Source organism: Manis javanica, chromosome 13 (assembly GCF_040802235.1).
Source record: "Manis javanica isolate MJ-LG chromosome 13, MJ_LKY, whole genome shotgun sequence".
Classification (NCBI taxonomy): domain Eukaryota; kingdom Metazoa; phylum Chordata; class Mammalia; order Pholidota; family Manidae; genus Manis; species Manis javanica.
This window is the reverse complement of record NC_133168.1, coordinates 54,961,616-54,981,789: the sequence shown is the minus strand read 5'-3', so window position 1 is coordinate 54,981,789 and position 20,174 is coordinate 54,961,616. Positions and strand designations below refer to the sequence as shown.

Sequence of the window (20,174 nt, the reverse complement as noted above, 5' to 3'; positions counted from 1 at the left end):
AGTACTCAATAAATAATCCTTGAATTATAATGAGAGAAGTGTTCAGTCTTCAGTATATTTAATTTATGTCACATCTGATTCTTGCGATATTTAAAAATACTTTGGCAATTTAAATTGTAGAACTCGGAATCAGAATTCTTTTAGAGATTTTTTTTCTTCTGAAGTTGTTTGATTTTCATGGCTGAGTATAAAGCAAATTTCTGATATTTGTATTTTCTTTGAAAGACACGACAAGTTACCATGGCTATGGGGAAAATGAATTTTTTTTGAGGGAGTTGTTTTTTAAAAAAATATTTTTCTGGAAACAAAGACTACTGAAATAAAAACAAGTCTAATAAATAAGTAAAATGCAGTGTAAAACTGAGACCAGAGACACCAAAATGAAAGTTCAATAGCTACAGAGTTTGCAGTTATTTGGTTGAGGGATGAAATCAAATTATTTATTCAACTAAAAACGAGTCCTCCTAGGGGCTGTCTAGTCTTAGACAGGTTGCTGACTAGAATTACAATTAGAGTAATATTTGCACTCACAGCATTTGAGAAACTGCCTGTTTATTTCCAGTCCTTCTACCCTCTCCCCACTCCCCACTTCTGGGCATGCTCTCACCACCAGGCTTTAAAGCCTACTTTCTAGAGATAAGAAATGGGAATCTTCCTCTGGACCTTCCCTGAACTTTAAGCTTGGATTTCAAACAACGCCCATAAAATAAGCAGAGAAATGTAAAGGAGGCACAGTCCTTTGACTTATTTTGCATGGTAATAGTATTTTTCTGGTTTGGGCAAGGTTTAAATTGTATCATGAGTCCCCATGCTTGTCCACCTACATATAATTATTAAAGCAAGGCCTTGGTTTGAATCTGAATTACCCAGCATGTGCCCCGCTCATGTCAGTTTTGGGAGGAGAGTTGGGTGATGGAGATCCTGGTTGGGTTCCGACCCAGTGTCAGTGTGAGACCCTGGACAAGCTGTTCAGTCTCTAGTCTACTGTTTGCCTCATTTGTGTTAACTGGATATTTAGACCATCCTTTGTTTGCTTCATAAAGGGAAAATGATGTGAGCATTAGTAGAATTAAATAACTGGGTACAAGTCGATGAACTGAGTTGACGCTCCCATTCTGGGCACGCTCACGACGTCCGGAGCCCCTCTCCAGGGCAGACGCTGCCTCTGCCACTGCTAATGCCAATCCCCCACCACGTGCAAGGATGATGAGTCCCTTCCCCACGTTGTCCCCATTCCCTCCTCCGGGTTATTGCTTTGAACAGTCTCCATTAATCTTCAGTGAAGGCCTGTCTGTAGGTGACAGGAAGACGTTCACACAGATAACCTCCTTCTTAGCACTTACTCTGTTCCCATCTTCCGTCACTCACAAGCCAGTGAATTTCATCTTAAAATCACCGATGAATACACATTTATGCACTCATTTTCCCACTGATTCTTTTGCTCTTTCCATTTATTACCTTAGCAAGATCTTAGACCACTTTTCTATCTCACTCATAAGAAACAAAGTTCCAATCTTGTCTAAGAAGCATGAGTGAAAATAATCATGCCGTTCACTAAGGAAAAGAAAAGCTGTACTTTTGAAGGTTAAGTTCAACTTATTAGGAAACAGGGACACCCACTTCTAAAGTCCTCTAGACTGTGGGTTTTATTCATACTTACTTCTGCAATTCATGGCTTAAAAAAAAATAAACCTATTCATCTGTTATCACAAACAGTTGAAGTATATATACATAGAATGTTATAGTACTTAATTTTCCTGTTTTTAGTTAGTAGCATGGCAAGAATGTTGTATCAATGTAATATGTTAGGTTCTTACAAGTAAAATAGTAGAGAGGAGGGAATAAATGACAGTGGAGGAAGATTTTGTGGATAGGTGGAGATCAGGAAAGTCATTACAAAGGAAGGAATACTTGAGCTGGACTTTGTAGTTTGAATTAAACATTTTCAGTTGGCAAAGTTAAAGGGAGATATTCCAAGCAACAGGCAAGGCTCAGAGGCAGGCACCACTAGATGTATTTTGGGGAATAGCAAGTTTAGGATGGTTGAGGTATAAATTGTTTCAGGGTTCTGAGGCCAGGGTCAGATTTGAGAGACAGGAGAAAGAGATCACTGTGTGTCTAGGTGTTTTTTTGAGGAGCTTTCTACTGTAAAGCTCCAGACACAGCCTGAAGAGAGCTTAAACCATCTCCTTCTAAAAATGGAAAAAGGCCAGATTTTTGGAAATCTGCTACAAGTGTTCCTGAAGCCCTTGCTGTCACGCTCCTGTAGTGAGAAAGGCACAGAACACCTGATGGGAGGAAGACATGCAGCAGCGGGAACACGACAGGAGCATATATCAGACAGTCTGGAAAGTAAAGCAGCCTGTCTCTGGGGCTTCATCATACGGCCCCATGATGCATATAAGGATGATAAGGTTTCGTGTCCATGCCAGAAAGCACAAGACCCTCATCTTGAGGACGGGGAGGCACCGGAAGAAGAGGAGGCAAACTGACAGCCTTTGGAGTGGTGCTGAAATAGAGCCTGCCTCCTCCAGGGCAGGACAGAGGGGGCGGCCGACCACGGGGAAGCCTCCCTGAGATGTAGCCCATTGAGAGTGAGGCAGGGGTCCAGGGACATGTTAAAACTAAACCAACTCAACCGTATAACATCCAGAAAAATTGACCTTTCAAGTGATAAACAGTTTTAGGAGTTTTGTGTTCTCTCTGTAGTATTGCTTTTTCAGGAGTTAGACACCCACTAGCATGTAATATAAATAATCTATTCCTCTCCCTACAGATATGCTAACATCTGTGGAATTAGGTAGTTTTATAAAAGATGTCATTTGAAATATGAATTTTAATCATTTCACTTACTGGAATAAACAAAGAGTAGTAACAGTTGAAGTGTTGTGGATGAGTTTTCTGCCCAGGGTTTTTTCCCCATTTTTCTTGTACTACCCACACGAAATATGGGATGGCTTCAACATCACCTCATGTCTTCTGACCAAGACCCATTTCTCTGAGCATCTATCTCCCAGTTGCCACATAATCCTTAGTCCCACTGGCTTCCTTTGCTTTACTAAGAACTCATTGTTTCCTGAGACCAACACCACTAACTTTTCTTTCTTAAGAATCTTTTTTTTCCTAGAGCATTATTTTTGAATAATATTCTGCTTAGATTATTAGGCAACTTAAACATTTTTTCTACATAAATTATTAAAAACAGAATTGTCTGAATTTGGATTTCCTGGTCTTGTTCCATGAGAAAGAGAGAGGTAATTTTGGGTATATCTTTTCTGTCAAATCCCATCTCTCAGCACCAGTGGTATGTCAGGATTCCCTTGTATGGGGCTGATCAACCTTTCAAATGCATAAACACATGCTCATATTCATTCTTCTAAAGCAAACCATTACTTTGAAAATATCTACTAACACATTCCCTGAAGGAAGAGGGCAGCCTGCAGTTAGTTATGTCTCCTAAGTTGGTGGTGTGATCACAGCACCTTGGGATCCTTCACAGGGGTCCTAGGTAGCTGTGGTTGTAGTGCCCACTGCTAGAAACACAACAAAGTTCTTTCTCCACACTGTCCCAAACACAGCACATTCTTATAACATGACAAAGTCCCCATGAATCACCATTTCCACATTTGTGAGTGAGTTGATTTTCCCCTGGTATCAGCGGGGGATCTGTATTATTGTCATTTGTCAAAGGGGGAAACCAAGGCAAGGAAGTTTACCAACTTTCCCAGGACATAAAAAACCTTCCTGGCCAAACTCAGTCCTGGGTTTGTCATACATGCTGTAGTTCTATAGTTCACAACTGAAACATACATTTTACTTTATATAAAGTATTACAAAAAGCAACCCAGGAAGAATATTGTCTCGGAGATAACTCTGACCTGTTGACAAGAAATTGCAAGACAGGATGGACATTAAAGAGCATCCAATTCTACCCCTCCCCTATCTGGGGGATTGAGGCTCAGAAAATTTTGCTTGTTCAAGCACAAGGCAAGCAAGTGACAAGGTGAGCCCAGAACCCAGGTTTCTTGATTTCTAGGCTATTAATGCTCCTCTGACCACATCACTCTTAATTTTAAGATGCGTTTCTATATAAGAGCACACGTTCATTAATCACAGCCCTCTGAAACCCTCTGCTGCACAGTTTATCTTCCTTCCTTTTTCTATTTTTGTGCCTTGGGCTCTCCAAGGAAGGGACTGAAAGTAATCAGACTTGGCCCTATTACCTTTCATTCCTTATGTCAATTTACCTGGGAAGCTGTGCAGAGCATCTTCATTCTCCAGAATGCCTCTCTGTTTAGCCGCTTGCAGCTCACTTTTGGATTTCCAAACCAGCTTTACCATCCTGATCATCTCTGGCAAGTTCCAGGGCAGCGGCCCCTGCTGGCACCCCAGCCGGCTGCCCACGGAGGAGGGCAGCACCCCCTCTGGGGCTGTCCACCTCCTGCCTAGCTCCGCCGAGCGGCAACAGCGCTCCAGCACAGGCATTCTGCCCTGTTCCCTGCCGCGGCTGCTGCCGCCACCCGAGGGGAAATTCTTCCCAGGCAGGGGAAGGCGAAGCCCCGTAAAATCCTCTCCAGCTCCGGAAAGGCAAGCGTCCTCCAGCCTGGCGCAGCCGCCCTGTCCCTCCAGTCCCTGCACAAACACTGGCGACGAGGGCGATTCCCTTCCCAAGGTTTCTCACTGGTGGGAACTGTTACTGTACTCCTTCCTTAGAGAGAGAATGCATTTTTTTCCCCCTTCTCTCTCAGGCACTGACTTCACAGCACTTAATTAATCCCAGGCTACAGCTGGAACGACAGCTGGGGAAAAAAGCCATCGAGGTTTTAGCATGGGCTTTTCCTCTTCTTCTGATCTATTTGTTCTCAATCCTCTTTTGGTGCCTGTCAAAGTTTGTCAAGGGCTTGTCTAGCTGTTCAGGGCTTCAGGCAGAGAAGCAGGGCTCCCCTTTGCCAGCCTCTCAGAGGGGTCCTCCAGAGGCCAGCTATCCAAAGGTGTCAGGTAAGGAGAGGCCTCTGTGCTGCAGGAAGCCCAGAAGCTTCCCCTGCTCCAGCCCTATAAGCCCAAGGAGCTCACGGGAAACACGGCAGCTGAGCGGCTGCTGCTCTCTACAAGAGCTGGTGGGGGCCGTCTTGCTAGTCCACTACGGTCTCACTGGGATGGGATGGTCACAAGGCCCTCGGACTGATCCTCAGCCCCACAGTTCACACACTCCCTTCCTCTATTCCCCTCCCCCTTTGCTGTCATTCGGTTCTCAGCAAACCTAACTGGGTTTTGACCTATTAGTCAAATCTCTTTGTAACCTCAGCTGCCCTTCAGCTGGAAGGGAAATAACATTGAATCACATTCCAAAGCTAACTCAGAGCAGTGAATTAGTGAACCATCAAGATCCTCGTGCAAACATGTAGAGGGATTGCCAAGTTTGCACACAGACCTTGAGACTGCTAAAAACCCATTTCAAAGAAAAGTGCTAATAGTTTTAAAGGATATTTGTGTGTGGCAAGCATGAATGGCAGTGAAAAGAAAGTAAAGAGATGGTTGAACATTCACTTTCCAGGTAACAGAGCACTGGGGTCTTAATATCTGGGCCGCTAACTCCTGGGCCACCACCTGAAAGCAGGTCAGCTGAGGACAATTGTGGGCCACACGACCTGGGTCCTGAAACTCAGAGATGCAGGTACTGACCCACATAACAAAAGGGGACGTCCCCTGCGGCTTATATGAAAAGCCCTGGACATAAATGAAAGTGGGGTGGTATTGTATTTGGCATTTTTGCCAGCAAATTGGGTTGGTAGGAACAATTTGAACTTGAACATTCACGTGGATAGCTGCTGTTTTCTTGGAGGCCATTGTAACAATCCCATCTTTCTCTCCTCTTCACATCTCTGCATTGCAAAGTGCTTTATTTTGCTTGGCATTTTCTTTTGCTGATGTACAATCTGTTGCTCCTGCTCTACATTCCTTTCGGGGCTGGTTTATCACACAATCATTTAATGTTTCTTTAGGGGGGAGAAGAGGAGACTTAAGAGAGACGAGAAAGACCATTGTAGGGTGTGTGTTATTTTCATTGCCTTCACCTCATTTTTAAAAAGTTGAAACCAGCAGAGGCCACTGTAATTTTGTTGTTGTTATTATTATTCCTCTATACCCATGGTTAAAAGTTTAGTTTTCTGCATTGAATTCAGTGGCTTGTCTTTTTTCTGGATGGAAAAATACACTGGCAAACCTACTCCCTTTCCTAATAGGTGAAGAAGGGTCAACACTTTTTGAGGGTGTAAAGCAACAATAAAAGATATTGCAGACACTACTGCTCATGAATATCAATACTAAAATATTGATCAGACAGATCTTCTTAAAATAATCAGGTATTCATTGAATCCAGTTAGAGAAAAATCAGTGATCCACGTATGAGAAAGACGGTCCTTTCCCCCTTCTTTCTTTGTAAGAGATGAATGGATTTAAGTATTAGTCTGACACTTTCACAGCCCTTCCAGTTCTTATCTAACCCTTCCATCAGACTAGGGGCATTAAAGCTCTCTAGAACTGAGATGATTTTATTTAATAAGCACATGTAGGCTGTTGCACTCTATTAGCATGTTTCCTGAATAATGTCTTAAACTCACCCCTCAGTCACAAACTTCCTTGACATAACAACTGGAGAGTTTCCTAAGTGTTTGACTATTTTTATTTTTGCTCAGTTATTTTGCAATAGTACTTAGCATCAGGATATCCTGACCCTTGGAACAAAGGGGTTAAGAACAAAGAAAACAAATATATGATATAATATGTCACATAGCTAATCTATTAAGAATACAACCCTGCACTGCACATTTCTTCAAGAGTGACATTTTAAAAAATACAAGTTTCCACTGGATTCTTTATATTGTGTTACATATTTCCTTACAAAAATACCTTAGAGAAGTTACAAAATGTTGGATCACTGAACATGAATATTTCCTAGTGGAGATGAGTTAGGGCCAAGCAAATATCTCAAATTTTCTTTCCCAAGGAGGAGCCTACTTTGTCTGAAGGTTTGAAAATTGAAAATGTTGCTCCATTTGGGAAAAGTCTCCCCAATATGGGATCATCTTCATCCCGAGGTTGAAGTGCAAAAATACCACAAGAAAGGTCGTTCTCATGGTATTTCTGGCTCACACAGAAACAGGAAGTACAGGAAATCTTGCGAGAAAGCTTGGCTCAGGAGATTTTTGGCTCAACTGCAGGCTCAGGAGTGGGACAAATGGACAAGACGCTAGTACTTGCTGGACTAAAATCACTGTACCATACACATTCTCTAAAAGGTGCATTTTTTTTCTTTTTCATTTCAGAGCTAGCATCTCATAGGCTGTGATCTCTTTTGTCTTTCAAGTAGCTACTTTAGAGGAGTGTGCCTGTAAACCCATGATTCTAAACTTAGGAGCATCATTCACCCTAAGATAGCGTCCACAGCCAGTAGTTTAGATGACCGGGGGTGGGAAACAAAGGGCTGGTGAGGGGGTTCTGTGCCTACAGGAGTCATGGACCAAGAGGTCTCATCTCTGTGACTTGTAAGGACTCCTACAAATCTTAATATTCCTAATTAATATGCTACAGATAGGAATTTTCAAAATAGGCTTTCAAAGTAACCTCTTTTTTTTTTTTCAGGCATTGTGAGCCAACCTAACCTACCATCAAGAGGAAACTAGAGTAGTTCTCTTGTGTGAAAGAAATGTAATGAGAATGAACAGTCAAAAAAGCTTGTTCTAATGGGTACCTGATTCTGTTGGTACTTCGCTGTGTGTTTGCAGCTGAAAAGAAAGAACTGACATCCACAATCCTCAAGTACATGGCCAAGAAAAATATTTCAGAGACATAAAGATTTCGAACCTGGATTAATCTGAAGAATTTCTAGTGTTCTGGGGGCTATGTGAAAATCTTAGATTATAGGTGCTCTAGTCACTAGGCAGAGAAGTCCTTGCTCTCTGTGATTTTAAAAATAAAATATTAATAATATTAAGTATTTTTATCATTCTAAAGAATGTCTATTTTTAATAAATGGAATCTTAGAAATATATATTCATTTCAATTTTCTATTATTTTGAGTCTTCCCATAAATTCTCACAAAACCTCATTTTAGTGAAAATCATCTCACTCAGATATTTTGAAAGTACTTTATACAATAACCTCAGTCCTACTTCTGTCTTAAAGAGAAACTTCTAACTATTGAGGGAGTCTATTCATTTTGTCCTGGCCTTTCCTCTACATCAGTTCAAATATGGATGTGTAACCACACACACACACACTCACAGAGACACACACATGACCACTCTGGTTTCACGAATGCAATTCAAATGCAATTCAAAATGAGCAAGAAGGAAAAAACAGATCGTTCAACTTTGTTTAATGTAGTCTAAGTAGAGAAGCTCAAACAATTTACAGTGTCCTTCAGTAGAAATAGAAATGTAATAACTTTGGCCTTAACTAATCTCAAGGCACAATGCCAGCAAGTAGGAAAAAGGACTTGGTCTACAGACCAACCATACAAGGCAACACATATTTCCATTGTCACGTGGAGAGGGGCGACGGGGGACGACAGAGGGAAAGATGAGGTAGGGGAAGTAGAAGGGGCTCAGCTGACAGATTCATAGTCTGATTTCACAGCAGGTGTCTAAATGACAACCCATCATTCTCTTATTCACTCTGCAAGTATGTGTAACAGCCACAGCAGCAGCAGAGGGGAGGCCCTCTCATGCCGGCCCCTGGGTCTTTTTGCAGGCACTGGAGACCCGCCTGGCCTCCCCCACCTAGATTCTGGTTTTCGTTCTGAGTCTCCACTTTGTCTACTACTCTTCTTTGTACATTTAAAGAGAGAAACCAGGGTTTTTGTTGGCATGAGGCCTCTATCCTGGCTCTCACATGTCCTAACTAATGCCAAGGTTTACTGTCTCTGACAGTTAACCCACAGCAAATGAGTCCAACAACACGGGGGTTGTGGATGAAATGGCAGCTTCCTTGATTTTTTTCACTTTGCTCTTTGTCCCTGATGTAAAAACTCACACGTAAAAAGACATCATTGCATGGTAAAAAACCCAACCCAAACCAAACCAAACCAAAACCAACCAAGCAAACAAACACTCACCCCACCCAACCCCTGCTCTTCTTTCCATAATGAACACCTGTTGCTTTGCGGTGACAACGGCATCCTCTGGCTGAAGCCTTTCTAGGATTTAAGATTTATTTCTGATGTGAAAGATTGTAAGCGGTGGTAGACATACTTTTCATAATTTCATATTTGGGTATGTTAGCTTCTGAAAATAATAGCAAAACAATGAAATCTCCAAAGTAGATCTCTAAGATTGCTTATCACAGGGTCATAAAACTATGTTTTGATCGGAACTCACCACTGAAGTTTCTTTCAAACTTTGTGACTTACCTATAAATGGATATGATGGCAATGATGACCTTATTCATCACACTAAGCTCTTGTAAGAATAAAATAAGATTAAAATATGAGTTACTTGTAAACCATGATATGCTCCGAAATTTTAAAATGATTATTTTTAAGCTATGAGAAATCAAAACTGACAATTAACCCAAAGTCAGATTTTGACTATACTTTTCTGGAATCTACTAGAAAGCTGTAAAGTCAATGTCCCCACACTTGAAGTTGGTCCCACTTTGGAAATTCATGTTTGCCATGAGGATGCAGGAGTAGAGGAAATCCGAAGTGCAGTGGTAGATAGAGGACTAGAGAGTGGCCCAATGGGAGAGAGAGAGAGAGATATGCTGGTACAGAGGGGGTTAAGTAGGCAAATGAATGAAGTGTGAATGAGAGCGGGTAGATAAAGGACAAATTATGTGTTAAAAGAAGTGGCTCAGTAGGATAAATATTCATTGTAACTACATTTTGGAGGTGTGAAAACAGCCCCCAAATCATGTCTAGGTTGTAAGCCTGCATGATTTTACCAGAGGTTATTCTGTGGTTTGGTTATTGGTGTATAGGTTTCCTTCCACGGAAATGACTAATGGGTGTGTTTGAAGTCCATGAGGGGTACAGCCTTGTGTCAGACATGTCTTCAGGCCCCTCACTGACCTCATTTCCCTAGACACACTTCTGTGGGCCTCAAATTTTTTTGCTTAGGGGTCTGTATTCCTCAAACATTTAAAAAATTTTGATTGCTCTTAGCTGATCTGTTTAATTGATGTGTTTTTTAAAAAAGTACAGTATGACAGAGAATACAAGTAGTGACTCCATAGCATCTTACTACGCTGATAGACAGTGACTGCAAAGGGTTGTGGGGGGACTTGATAATACGGGTGAATGTTGAAACCACAATGTTGCCCATGTGAAACCTTCATGAGATGTATATCAATGATACCTTAATTTAAAAAAGTACAGTGTGAAAAACCAAGTATAATATTTAAAAAGTGGCCTAAACAAAGTCTAAATATGTTTCTACCTTTTTTTGGCAAGTGAAATGTATGAATTCTGGGAGCTTTCAAGAATTAGGCCAGACTGAGAAGACCTCAAGTGGGCTGAAGGGGATATTATCCAGACATCCTCAAAGAAGTGCTGGGATATGCCTGAATGAGGTTTTTCTTTCCCCCTTTTAACATAATCAAAATAAACTAGAACACTAGTAAGGTAAAGAAAGATTATCAATATAAACAACATAAAAAGAAAGTGAGAAGATGCTAAAGAACAAAACCTTCTAATAGCACATATTTTTTTCCCTTGGCATTCATGTATGTTTATGTTTATGGAGTTCAAAGTCAGTTTGGAAGATGAGACTTTCAACTGCTACATGTGCAGGGAGTGTAGTCCTACTGCATCTTCAAAGTATTCTTTATTTTTCCCTTTTCTTTCTTTCACTTAATACCTCTTGGTAATTAAGAATTACATAAAATATCAATGTTAAAGGTCTCTCTCAGATGCTATTCTAGAGCAATGCTTCTCAAATGTTAGTGTGCATAAAGATCACCTGCACATCCTGTTACAATGCAGAGTCTGATTGGGAAGGTCTGGGTGAACACCTGAGACTGCATTTCTATCAGGTTCCCTGGGGAGGACAAGGCTGCTGATGGTGGACCACCCTCCAAAGAGCAAGGCTAGACGACTCCATGTAGTAGATACTTTCTGCCTTTTCTGTATTAGCTGTTCATGAAAGTACAGCAAAAGTCCTAATCTTTACAGATTCACATATTAGGACTCTAGAAAGCTATCAATACTGGCTGAGGTCAAACACTCTCAACTGCAAATAGGCCACAAGAAACAGTGGCTGCATCCAGGGACCTTCATGACAGTGAGCCACTGCTTGGCTTTTAAATTTTGTTTCACTCATTTCTTTTCCCTTATGAATTAACTTTAAAGATAAGATTGAGTATCAAATATAAATATAATGTATATTTGTATATAATATAATGTAATGTAAAAATATAATATAATGAACAATATGTGTGATGATGTCTTAATTCAAAACCAAACGGCTATTTTTGGAAGTCATCAAATGTCTAACAAAATCTACTTAGACCGATTTGGCCATTCTTCCTTCCTCCTGGCATTTTGTTGCACTCCTACGGCTGTTTTCAGAATGATCAGAGTATAGGCAAGGCTCTGAGTCTTTGATCTCCATCATCAGGAAACCTCTCACCAAGACCTGGTGCTTCTTTTGACCTATTAAGAGTCGATGTAAAGTGGTCTTTACAGGATGAAGCTGGGCAATCTTTCCCACTGAAATATTCCAGGAATGAATGAATGGTGACCAGATTCAACAAAGCAAAGATGGGGGAAAAAAAAGTAGGCATTCGTGGCACTAGAGGCAGCAGCCAGCAGTGCTGCTGACTCAGAGAAATGTATTGCAGTGTCACAGACTCCGCAAAACACACCACGACCCAAAACACCAAAGACAAACAAACTCTGCAACAGCTGTATGCTTGATCAGGTATTGCCTGCAATTCATGCAGCTCCAAGCACAGTATTCATGGGAAAGTGATACCAGAAGGAAGAGGCATGTGAAATCAACTGGAAGATGAGGGTAATAAAGAGCATGAGGCTAGAACACTACCACATTTATATGATTAAAAATTTGTACAGTTAAACTAAGTAAGAACGCTTAGAATAAATGGAAGCATCTGCTGGTAATTGGAAACACAGTTTGCCGTATTATTACTTTTTCCCTTGTCTTTCCTGGTTCTTTCTAAGACTAAATGCTTTGCTATGATTATGAACATTTATATTTTCTGTTGTCCATGGGAGTCACTGAAAAACAAGGAATCAAGAAAGCTGGAAGATATTGGATTAAAAACTAATGCCTATCATGGTTATTATTTTTGATCATTTTAGAACCTGTTTCCTCTGCTGTAGCAGAAGAATCAAGGGTGAAAAGTAAAGGTGAGGCTATTTAACAGATAGTACATAGGCATTTACAGCACTCTCTGCTCAGTACAGTGCAGGGATTCCCACTCAACCCCCCTTTTTTGATATATAGTGTTGCTAGGAGAATAATAGCATTATCATCAAGGAAAGTAAGCCTAGCACACTAGAATATTTGACAATATTGATGCATCTTCATCATCAAATGTTTTAAGTTACCTTTGAGTAACATTCTTTTCCACTCTACATTCAAATTCTAACTAACTTTTGCTCCTTCTATTACATAAAATTTCTAAAGTGATTGCATATCTTTCTGCCTATAGGATATGGTTACTAACTGTTCCTACTTTATGTTCATATCTGGACCTCTGAGACCTCCTATTCACTATCCTTCATGACTGTCTTCCTGAATCCATTCTGCTGTTTGATAGGGCTTCACATTCTTTGTTCTCTGATATATTTTTGCTTTGTACATTAACCTTCTGTTGCCTGTTTAAGCGCAACGTGAAATATTCCTACTTTAACTTACACCCTGCTGCTCTTATATCAGTGTGTCTTGGAGTAAAAGGGATTGACTCTAGAACCACCTATAACTAGGCTTTTAATAGATGCCTTTTTAATGCTATTATTACTTTCTTTTCTACTTTCAAACTCTGAAGAGTCAATTGCTTGAGCTAATACTAAGATGTGTTTTTCCAGTCTCTCATTAACCATTTGAAAAAAGTTCAGTGAGGTCTTATTTATCTTTAAAAGATGTGGTATTGTGAGTTCATCCTACTTTATAAACATGTCATTCTACATATGTAACAAATGAAAAGGGATGACAAACAATATTAATTTAGCACAAAGAGAATTATTACTTAAAAATTCCCAATCCAAGGCAGTATAGCAGAGAAGACAAGTAGTGACTCTATAGCATCTCACTACACTGAGGGACAGTGACTGTAATGGGGTATGGGAGGGACTTGATAACATGGGTGAATGTAGTAATTACAATGTTTGCTCATGTGAAACCTTCATAAGATTGTATATCAATGATACCTTAGTAAAAATAAATAAATAAATAGATAAATAAATAAATAAATAAATAAATAAATAAATAAATAAATAAATAAATAAATAAATAAAAATAATAAAAATAATCCCAATCTCTTTCTTGAGCATTCAATATTTTCAAAAATAGGCTCCCATTCATCTAACCCTGTCAATGCGCTTAAACTTACAGTTAACACACAACACTTCTATGGAAATTACGTTGTTGCCCATACATGCTAGACGCACTGTGATAGTTTGTGTGGTAGGCAGAATAATGGCTTCCAGTCCTAATTCCTGGAAGGTGTCCAGTCCTAATCCCTGGGGCCTGTGATCATGTTAGGTTACACAGCAAAGAGGCATTAAGGATGCAGATAGAATAAGGGTTGCTAATGAGCTGACACTAACATAAGGAGAGTTTTGGGGTAATCTGCATGGGCCCAGTGTAATTACAAGGGGCCTTCCATGTGGAAGAGGGAAGCAGGAGAGTCCGCATCACAGTGAGGAGGGGAGACTCGCTGGCTTTGGAGACTGAAAGGGCCCTGGAGCCACGGAATGAGGGCGGCCTCTTAAAGGCAGAAAATGCCTCTCAGAGTCTCCAGAAAGGAATGCAGACCTGCAGACACCTTGATTTTGGCCACCATGGGACCCATTTCACACTTCTGACCTTCAAAACTATAAGATGATAAACGTGTTGTTTTAAGCAGGTATGTTTGTGGTGATTTGTTACAGCAGCATTAGGAAACTAATGTATTATATTATTGCTCACATTATCCCTTTGTTGGGAAAGATTTCCATTCATTAAAGCCAGAAAAATACCATCACACTAGAATTAGGATTTCAACATAGGAATTTTGGGAGGTCACAGACATTCAGTCCATAGTAGATCATTTTCTAATTTTACCAATAATAAAGCATTATCTAGCTAGCATAAGCCCTGAATTCCTCCAGACCTGAGCACAAGCATTTCCTCTGAGTGCTTATGTGCCCAATACAGTACTAAGTGTATTATATGAAATGCCTTATTTTATTCTAAGAACCCCAGTGAACTCCTGTGAAAGTAACATGCTCAAGATTCAGATGCTGTCAAGCTTGAGAACGGTGACTTGAACCACAGCAGGTTGATTTTAGAGCACACCCTCTTAACACTATCTTACACTACCTATGTACTGTATGGAAGTTAAGGTGGTTAAGTGTTGTACAAAGCAACAGAAACTCTGCTTCATTCACAGATCATAACTACATCTGGCTGTATCACAAGCATTTAAATGAAGCAAGTCAGAAGAAAGAAAGAATAATTATGACACCATAGCACTTATTTCTATAGCTGTTCTTCATGGCCGAATACATCCCTAAAATAACTATGAAAAGTGACTTGTGACCACCATTTCTAGTATGTAGTAATGGAACTATCTGGGGGTAGGGATGGATGATTGTCACAGTAGTTTCTATGTTCTTTAAACAAAATGGCAGCAGCGATTCTGCTCTCTGTCACCTAAATTTTCAGGTCTGAAGAACCAGAGAATGATGTGGAACTGGTGAATAGAGTCCACTACATTTACCTAAGACATCAGATAGACATTTTCCTTTTAGAGCCATTTAGCAAGGCTGCCTACAATATCAGAGTGCCAGCTGCATCTGCGTTTTCAAAACAGCTTGGCCAGAAATGGAGGGGAGGGGGAGAGAAAGAGCCTTAAGTGTTTCCCAGTGTTAGGGGAAATAACTTGGGTCACTTTTGCATGGATGATAGTACATGTGGGAAATTCAAACATGGCCCCCCACTGATTTCTGTCCTGGAATAGTAGATCAGAAATGAGACTGCGGACAACCATGTTTCCGGTGGGCTGGGCATCTTCTCTTTTCTGCTTCTGTTCCTTTCTTTGGTTTTACTTCCACACAGTACATTTGATTACCTTGTCATTTAAATTCACAGCTCGACTACTAGGGTAATGTAAACCCACCAATTTCACATCATCTTTATATAGTACCTTCTTTCTTAAAGGTGATGCCAAGTGACAGAAAGGTTTGACTCTTCAGAAACATCCCTAAGTAATGGAAAGTACAAACCTTCAGGATGTTTGACCACTTTCCCATCCCCAGTAATAATTTATTAATAAATCCATTCACTTATTTGAAATAATAGTAAAATCCCTAAATCTTTGCCTGATTAAATCCAATGAAGTCTAATTATTCCATTTTCCCTCTACACATATTAGCCACATTTTAATTGATGCCATGTTTTACTTAACATTTGTCCCAATATCCTTCTTGCATGTAAATTCTGTATTTCATTTTTATGATACCAGATCATAAGAGTATAGGTATTTGTTTCTTTGATGGCTTCCTTAGAGCACCTCCCAATGTGGCTAAATTACAATGAATGCTGAAATAGCACTATTGTTTCTGTGGTAACAATATGGAGAGAGTCCTGTGGGATAGCCACAGCATTTTTGGGAAACCTCAGAAAGGATACTTGGTGTTGCAAAATCAAGTACTCTTTTTGACCTAAACCATATACTGGTTTTCCTGAAATTATTGAATGGTTAGAACTTTCCCCTATTAACATGGTTGGTAAAGTCACGTTTTCCCCCAAAAGCACAAACGTGCAAATGAGACATTGGTTACAGACATCTACTTGAGGTTTCACTTGTGATTCACCCAGCTTTTGCATTTTTCTTATGCCTAACCTATTGGTCAAATGTGCCACTTACATCCATTTTCTTGGCATTTCTTGGTGGGATGGCAGGGGGTGTTCTTTTAAAAATTATAGAGATAGAGTTTTCAGAAACAAAACAAGTTTTATTCTCCATAGAAACATGGTGCTGGAGATATTAGGCTGAGCTCTCCTGGCACAACTGAAAGGATTGAATGAGAGCATTAGTGGCAAGTATATAGAACAAGGTTAGGCAAAAAATGAACATTCAATAAAAGCCAGCTACTATTATCTCCTTTGCATTATCTGCTCTCTTCTCCATGGAGCTGCCCTATGTGCCATAGTAGAACTAGGAAGAGATATATGGAGAGGAAAAGAAGGGGTAAAAGTAGAGGAAAAATAAAGGATATGTGTTTGTTGCAGAGTGGTCAAGGAGATGGGGAAAACAAAGACCAAAATAAAAAAGAAATGAAGGAGAAAAGAAAAAAAACCTACAGATTTTCACTAAAAAATGATCTTATAGTAGAGTCCAAGACTCTAGGGGTCATAAGCTGCTGAGTTCTTCACCGCAGTGGTCTGCTGCCATCTCTTTTCCTCATGTTCTAACTTTTAACATGTGTTTCAGATCATTTGGAAGATTCTCCAGATACAGTTCTGTAAAGCATGGGTTAAAATTATCTTTTTTCCTGTGATCTATACAGCCAGCCATAAACATTAACTACTGAACTAGTTTTTCCCTAAGTCTCTAGAAACCCATTATAACATAATTATTCCTAGAGGAGAGTTTTAAAACTGCCATTCTTTCCTCACTCTCCATCAAAGAATACAGTTCCTGAATTATCAAAGGCTTTCTTGGAAAGGTATTGCCACCTTTAGGCTAATCCCTTAGGACACTGCGAGGACCATGCTCCTGGCTGTAAATAAAGCACTCTGGGAAACTCCCTTACCTCTTCAGGCCTTAGGAACATCATTTAGGGCATTAAAGTAGCAATTTTCTAAATGATATCCCCATGATCCGAAAAAAACATATCAATTTCAAATGTCTTCTGTTTTGTTTTGTTTCTTTTTGGCATAGGATGGCTTCTATATTGAGAGAATTTAGAACTTTCTCATGAAAGTGTGATCTGATCATTGTACTGGAATAGATTGTAGTAGCTGATTGTGTTAAAAGAAAGTGAGAGAATGGCTTTCTTTTCCACCATCAAGGATGGTGAAGGAAAGATGCTCTGTTCAAGGGGCAGCTGGGAGCCCCTCTGAACTATTCATTCCTCAGCCCTCTGTTGAAGAGTTGAGAAAGGGCGTCAGTGAAGTTAAGATGGTGTGGGACTGAGAGACAACTTTGGAGATTTGGTGGCTTCTGTCCTACATCAAAGGTTTAGAAAGAATGGTTCTAAGCATTGACTTCTCTTGAGGGTTCTGCCTGTCCATACACGGAAGAGTGGTTGTAGAATGTCTCTGGGCTCGTCAGACCCGGTAATATCCTGCGTATCCTGAGACCTTCCGCATTGAGAGATGAGCCTCCACCAAGAGTATTTTTCTTCCATACCACTGGTCAGAGCAGATTATTCATCAGGTAGAGCAGGTAACTGTTCAATGAATGAATGACCATGCATCCCATGACCAGGGATAAAATGGGTGAGTGAGCTTTTTTTCCCAAGACTATCCTGTTTCTTTGTTTTCCTTTCTTTCTGGTTTCCATCTCTAATCTCTGAGACTTAATAGAAATAGTGCTTTGCAGCTTCTCCCTCCCTCTCAGCTAGTGCTCCTTAGCCGGGCAAGTAAATCTGATCCCAGAAGGAGCTCAGTCACTACTCACTCAAAGCCCTAGGTCAACTCTAAGTGAAGGGTCACCATTTTGTGCGCAGCACACACAGGTACTGTATGCAACCCTCATGGCACTGTTGGGGCAGGGAAGGCACACTGTGCCTTCTAATACTTGGAGAGCTGTGGCTCCTCCTTTTTACATGCAGGTATCATTGCACATAGTCAGGACAATGGGACAAATGGGACCACTCTGGCTCTTCAGGTGCCAAAATGAGGAAAATCATTAGGACACAAGGGTTAGAACTGCTGGGGACAAAGGTTATTGTATATTAACAATTAGTCTTCACAGAAACAATAAGTAGGTGCTCAGGAATGGAAAATTGACCCTAGATAACAAATGCTTTCAGGTAGACTCAGAGGCACAGGACTTTATTCTATCAATAGAATGAATTTATTAGCACTGAGCAACATTAAGCACCTTCTGTGGGCCAGACAATAGTCTAGGCAGGAAGCAAAGCTTTGAATGAGCCAGTTTTTGTATTCCAGTGTTTGTTGTTTATTTTAACACTTATAACCACAGAGTATTTTCTTGTTAATGTATTCGTATGCTTGTTTATGTGTTTACTTTCTGACTCTCCTCACCTGAATGCTTGAATTCAGGTACCCAAGCTGATGTTAAATAGGCTCTGAGTATATAGCGTAGAGGGGAAATCAGTCTTCAGATATTAATTTGGGAATTATTGGCCGTTGGAAGTATTAAAACAAAGGAAAACAAAACATTGTGTCCAGTTTGGTCCAATTATCTGTACCTTAATCAACAATTGAAGAATTTTGAATAGTAAGTGGTAAGGATAAAGAGATCAGGAAGACATAATCCCAGAGGGAGAGGCAGACCAAAATACTGCTGTTCCAGTGCAATGGTAAAATGGATGTAGGTATAAATGCAAATGAAGCTATAATATGGAACAAGGAATTATGCCTGGAATCGACATAGACAAGGGACAGGGACAGAGACAAGAGGTAGCCTGAAAGATAGTCATTTGATAGGAACAATTTTCTTGCTTTTAATATGGGTACTTATAACCATAGAAAGTAGATGGGATTGGTTGCAGAAATGTTAATATGCATGAAAGAAAATTCATTTTTAATGGCTGTTCGGTTTTGGAGAGTGGCAATACTCACTCTAGGACTTTACAGTTCTCCTCTGTGTAAAGAGAAGATTAAGTTTAATCAGTAGTTTCCTGCCTCAAAGAGAGGGTAAGATAGGGAATCAAAGTCCATAAGTTATTTTTTCAAAATATTTCAAGGGTATGTTATATTATTATTATATTTCAATGTATGAAATGACTTAATATATAAATCTATATTATTGTATATCTATTTATAATACAGGCTAGTAGAAATAAAATATTTAGTCTTGATAAAATTATGCAGATTGCCAAAATGTCGAATTCTTAGTATTAAGTTTAGTTATATCAACTTGATAGTGAAGAAAAATTGTTAATGCCTTGTTGAGCACAAGTTCTAACTGGTTGTGGTTAATAAAGAAGAAAAAGGACAAACAAAATAATTATTGCCAAATCAATGCAGTTTCATAGACAAAATATTTCAAACTATTGAGTACAGTGAGGGAAAAATGATAAAAAGCATATTTCATGGTCTACATTTTGTGAATCTGTGGCTGGATGAATAATAAGGTCAATGTCAGCCCTAATAGGTATGCTTCTACAATGTGCTGTTTTTTTTTTCTTTTCTTCTTTTTCAGTTATACTAGCTGCTTAACTTCTTTATCACTTATTTTCACTCTGTAAAATTTCAAAAATTTGTGTTCTGGGAATTAATTTCTTAATCATATGAAATAATGCAATTCTTACAAGGCACCCTGTAATTTACTAGAAGAATGTTGGCTAGATAGTTCTGGAATGTCCTTAACTTCATTCATCTACTTGGTTGAATCATTTATTCCCAGAGGATCATTTATTAATCTCAGGAACAGGTCAATTTTAAGAATAACAGTTTGCATTTCTTTCGTATTTATTTCCAGGGTTGTACTTTAGGGAATCCACTTTGTAATACACATCTTAACTCCATTAAGCAGGCAAAGCAGACACTACATTTTTATAAAAGTAGATACTAAGGTGGGTGGGTGGCCGCAAGACGCTTCTGGGCCTACAGGGAAAGAGGGAATTCCAATTCCAAACATATACAACTGGCGATGAAAGACGCTTGGCCACAAATATCAGTTAATACACTGGTTAAGTCCATGTTTAAGGGTAACAATGAAGCAGTGTCCTCAACATTTTTTTTATAATAAAGATTTGTTTTTGATGTTCATGCATATTTTTAAAATATGGAAAGGAACATAATAACTTTGTT

General features: G+C 39.6%; 1 protein-coding gene across 5 annotated transcripts in view; it reads right to left on the bottom strand.

Annotated features, from left to right (window-relative positions):
- Positions 1–20,174, bottom strand: part of PDE7B (phosphodiesterase 7B) — a 312,328-nt gene that overhangs the window by 123,287 nt on the left and 168,867 nt on the right. Inside the window, exon 1 of one of the 5 annotated variants that reach the window (XM_017650202.3) lies at positions 4,248–5,666. The exons of the other annotated variants lie outside the window; for them this stretch is intronic. Coding sequence (XP_017505691.2) covers positions 4,248–4,485 — 238 coding nt within the window. The 5' untranslated portion in view covers positions 4,486–5,666. Of the gene's footprint in view, positions 1–4,247; positions 5,667–20,174 lie in introns of those variants that run through there. 5 annotated transcript variants of the gene reach the window in all.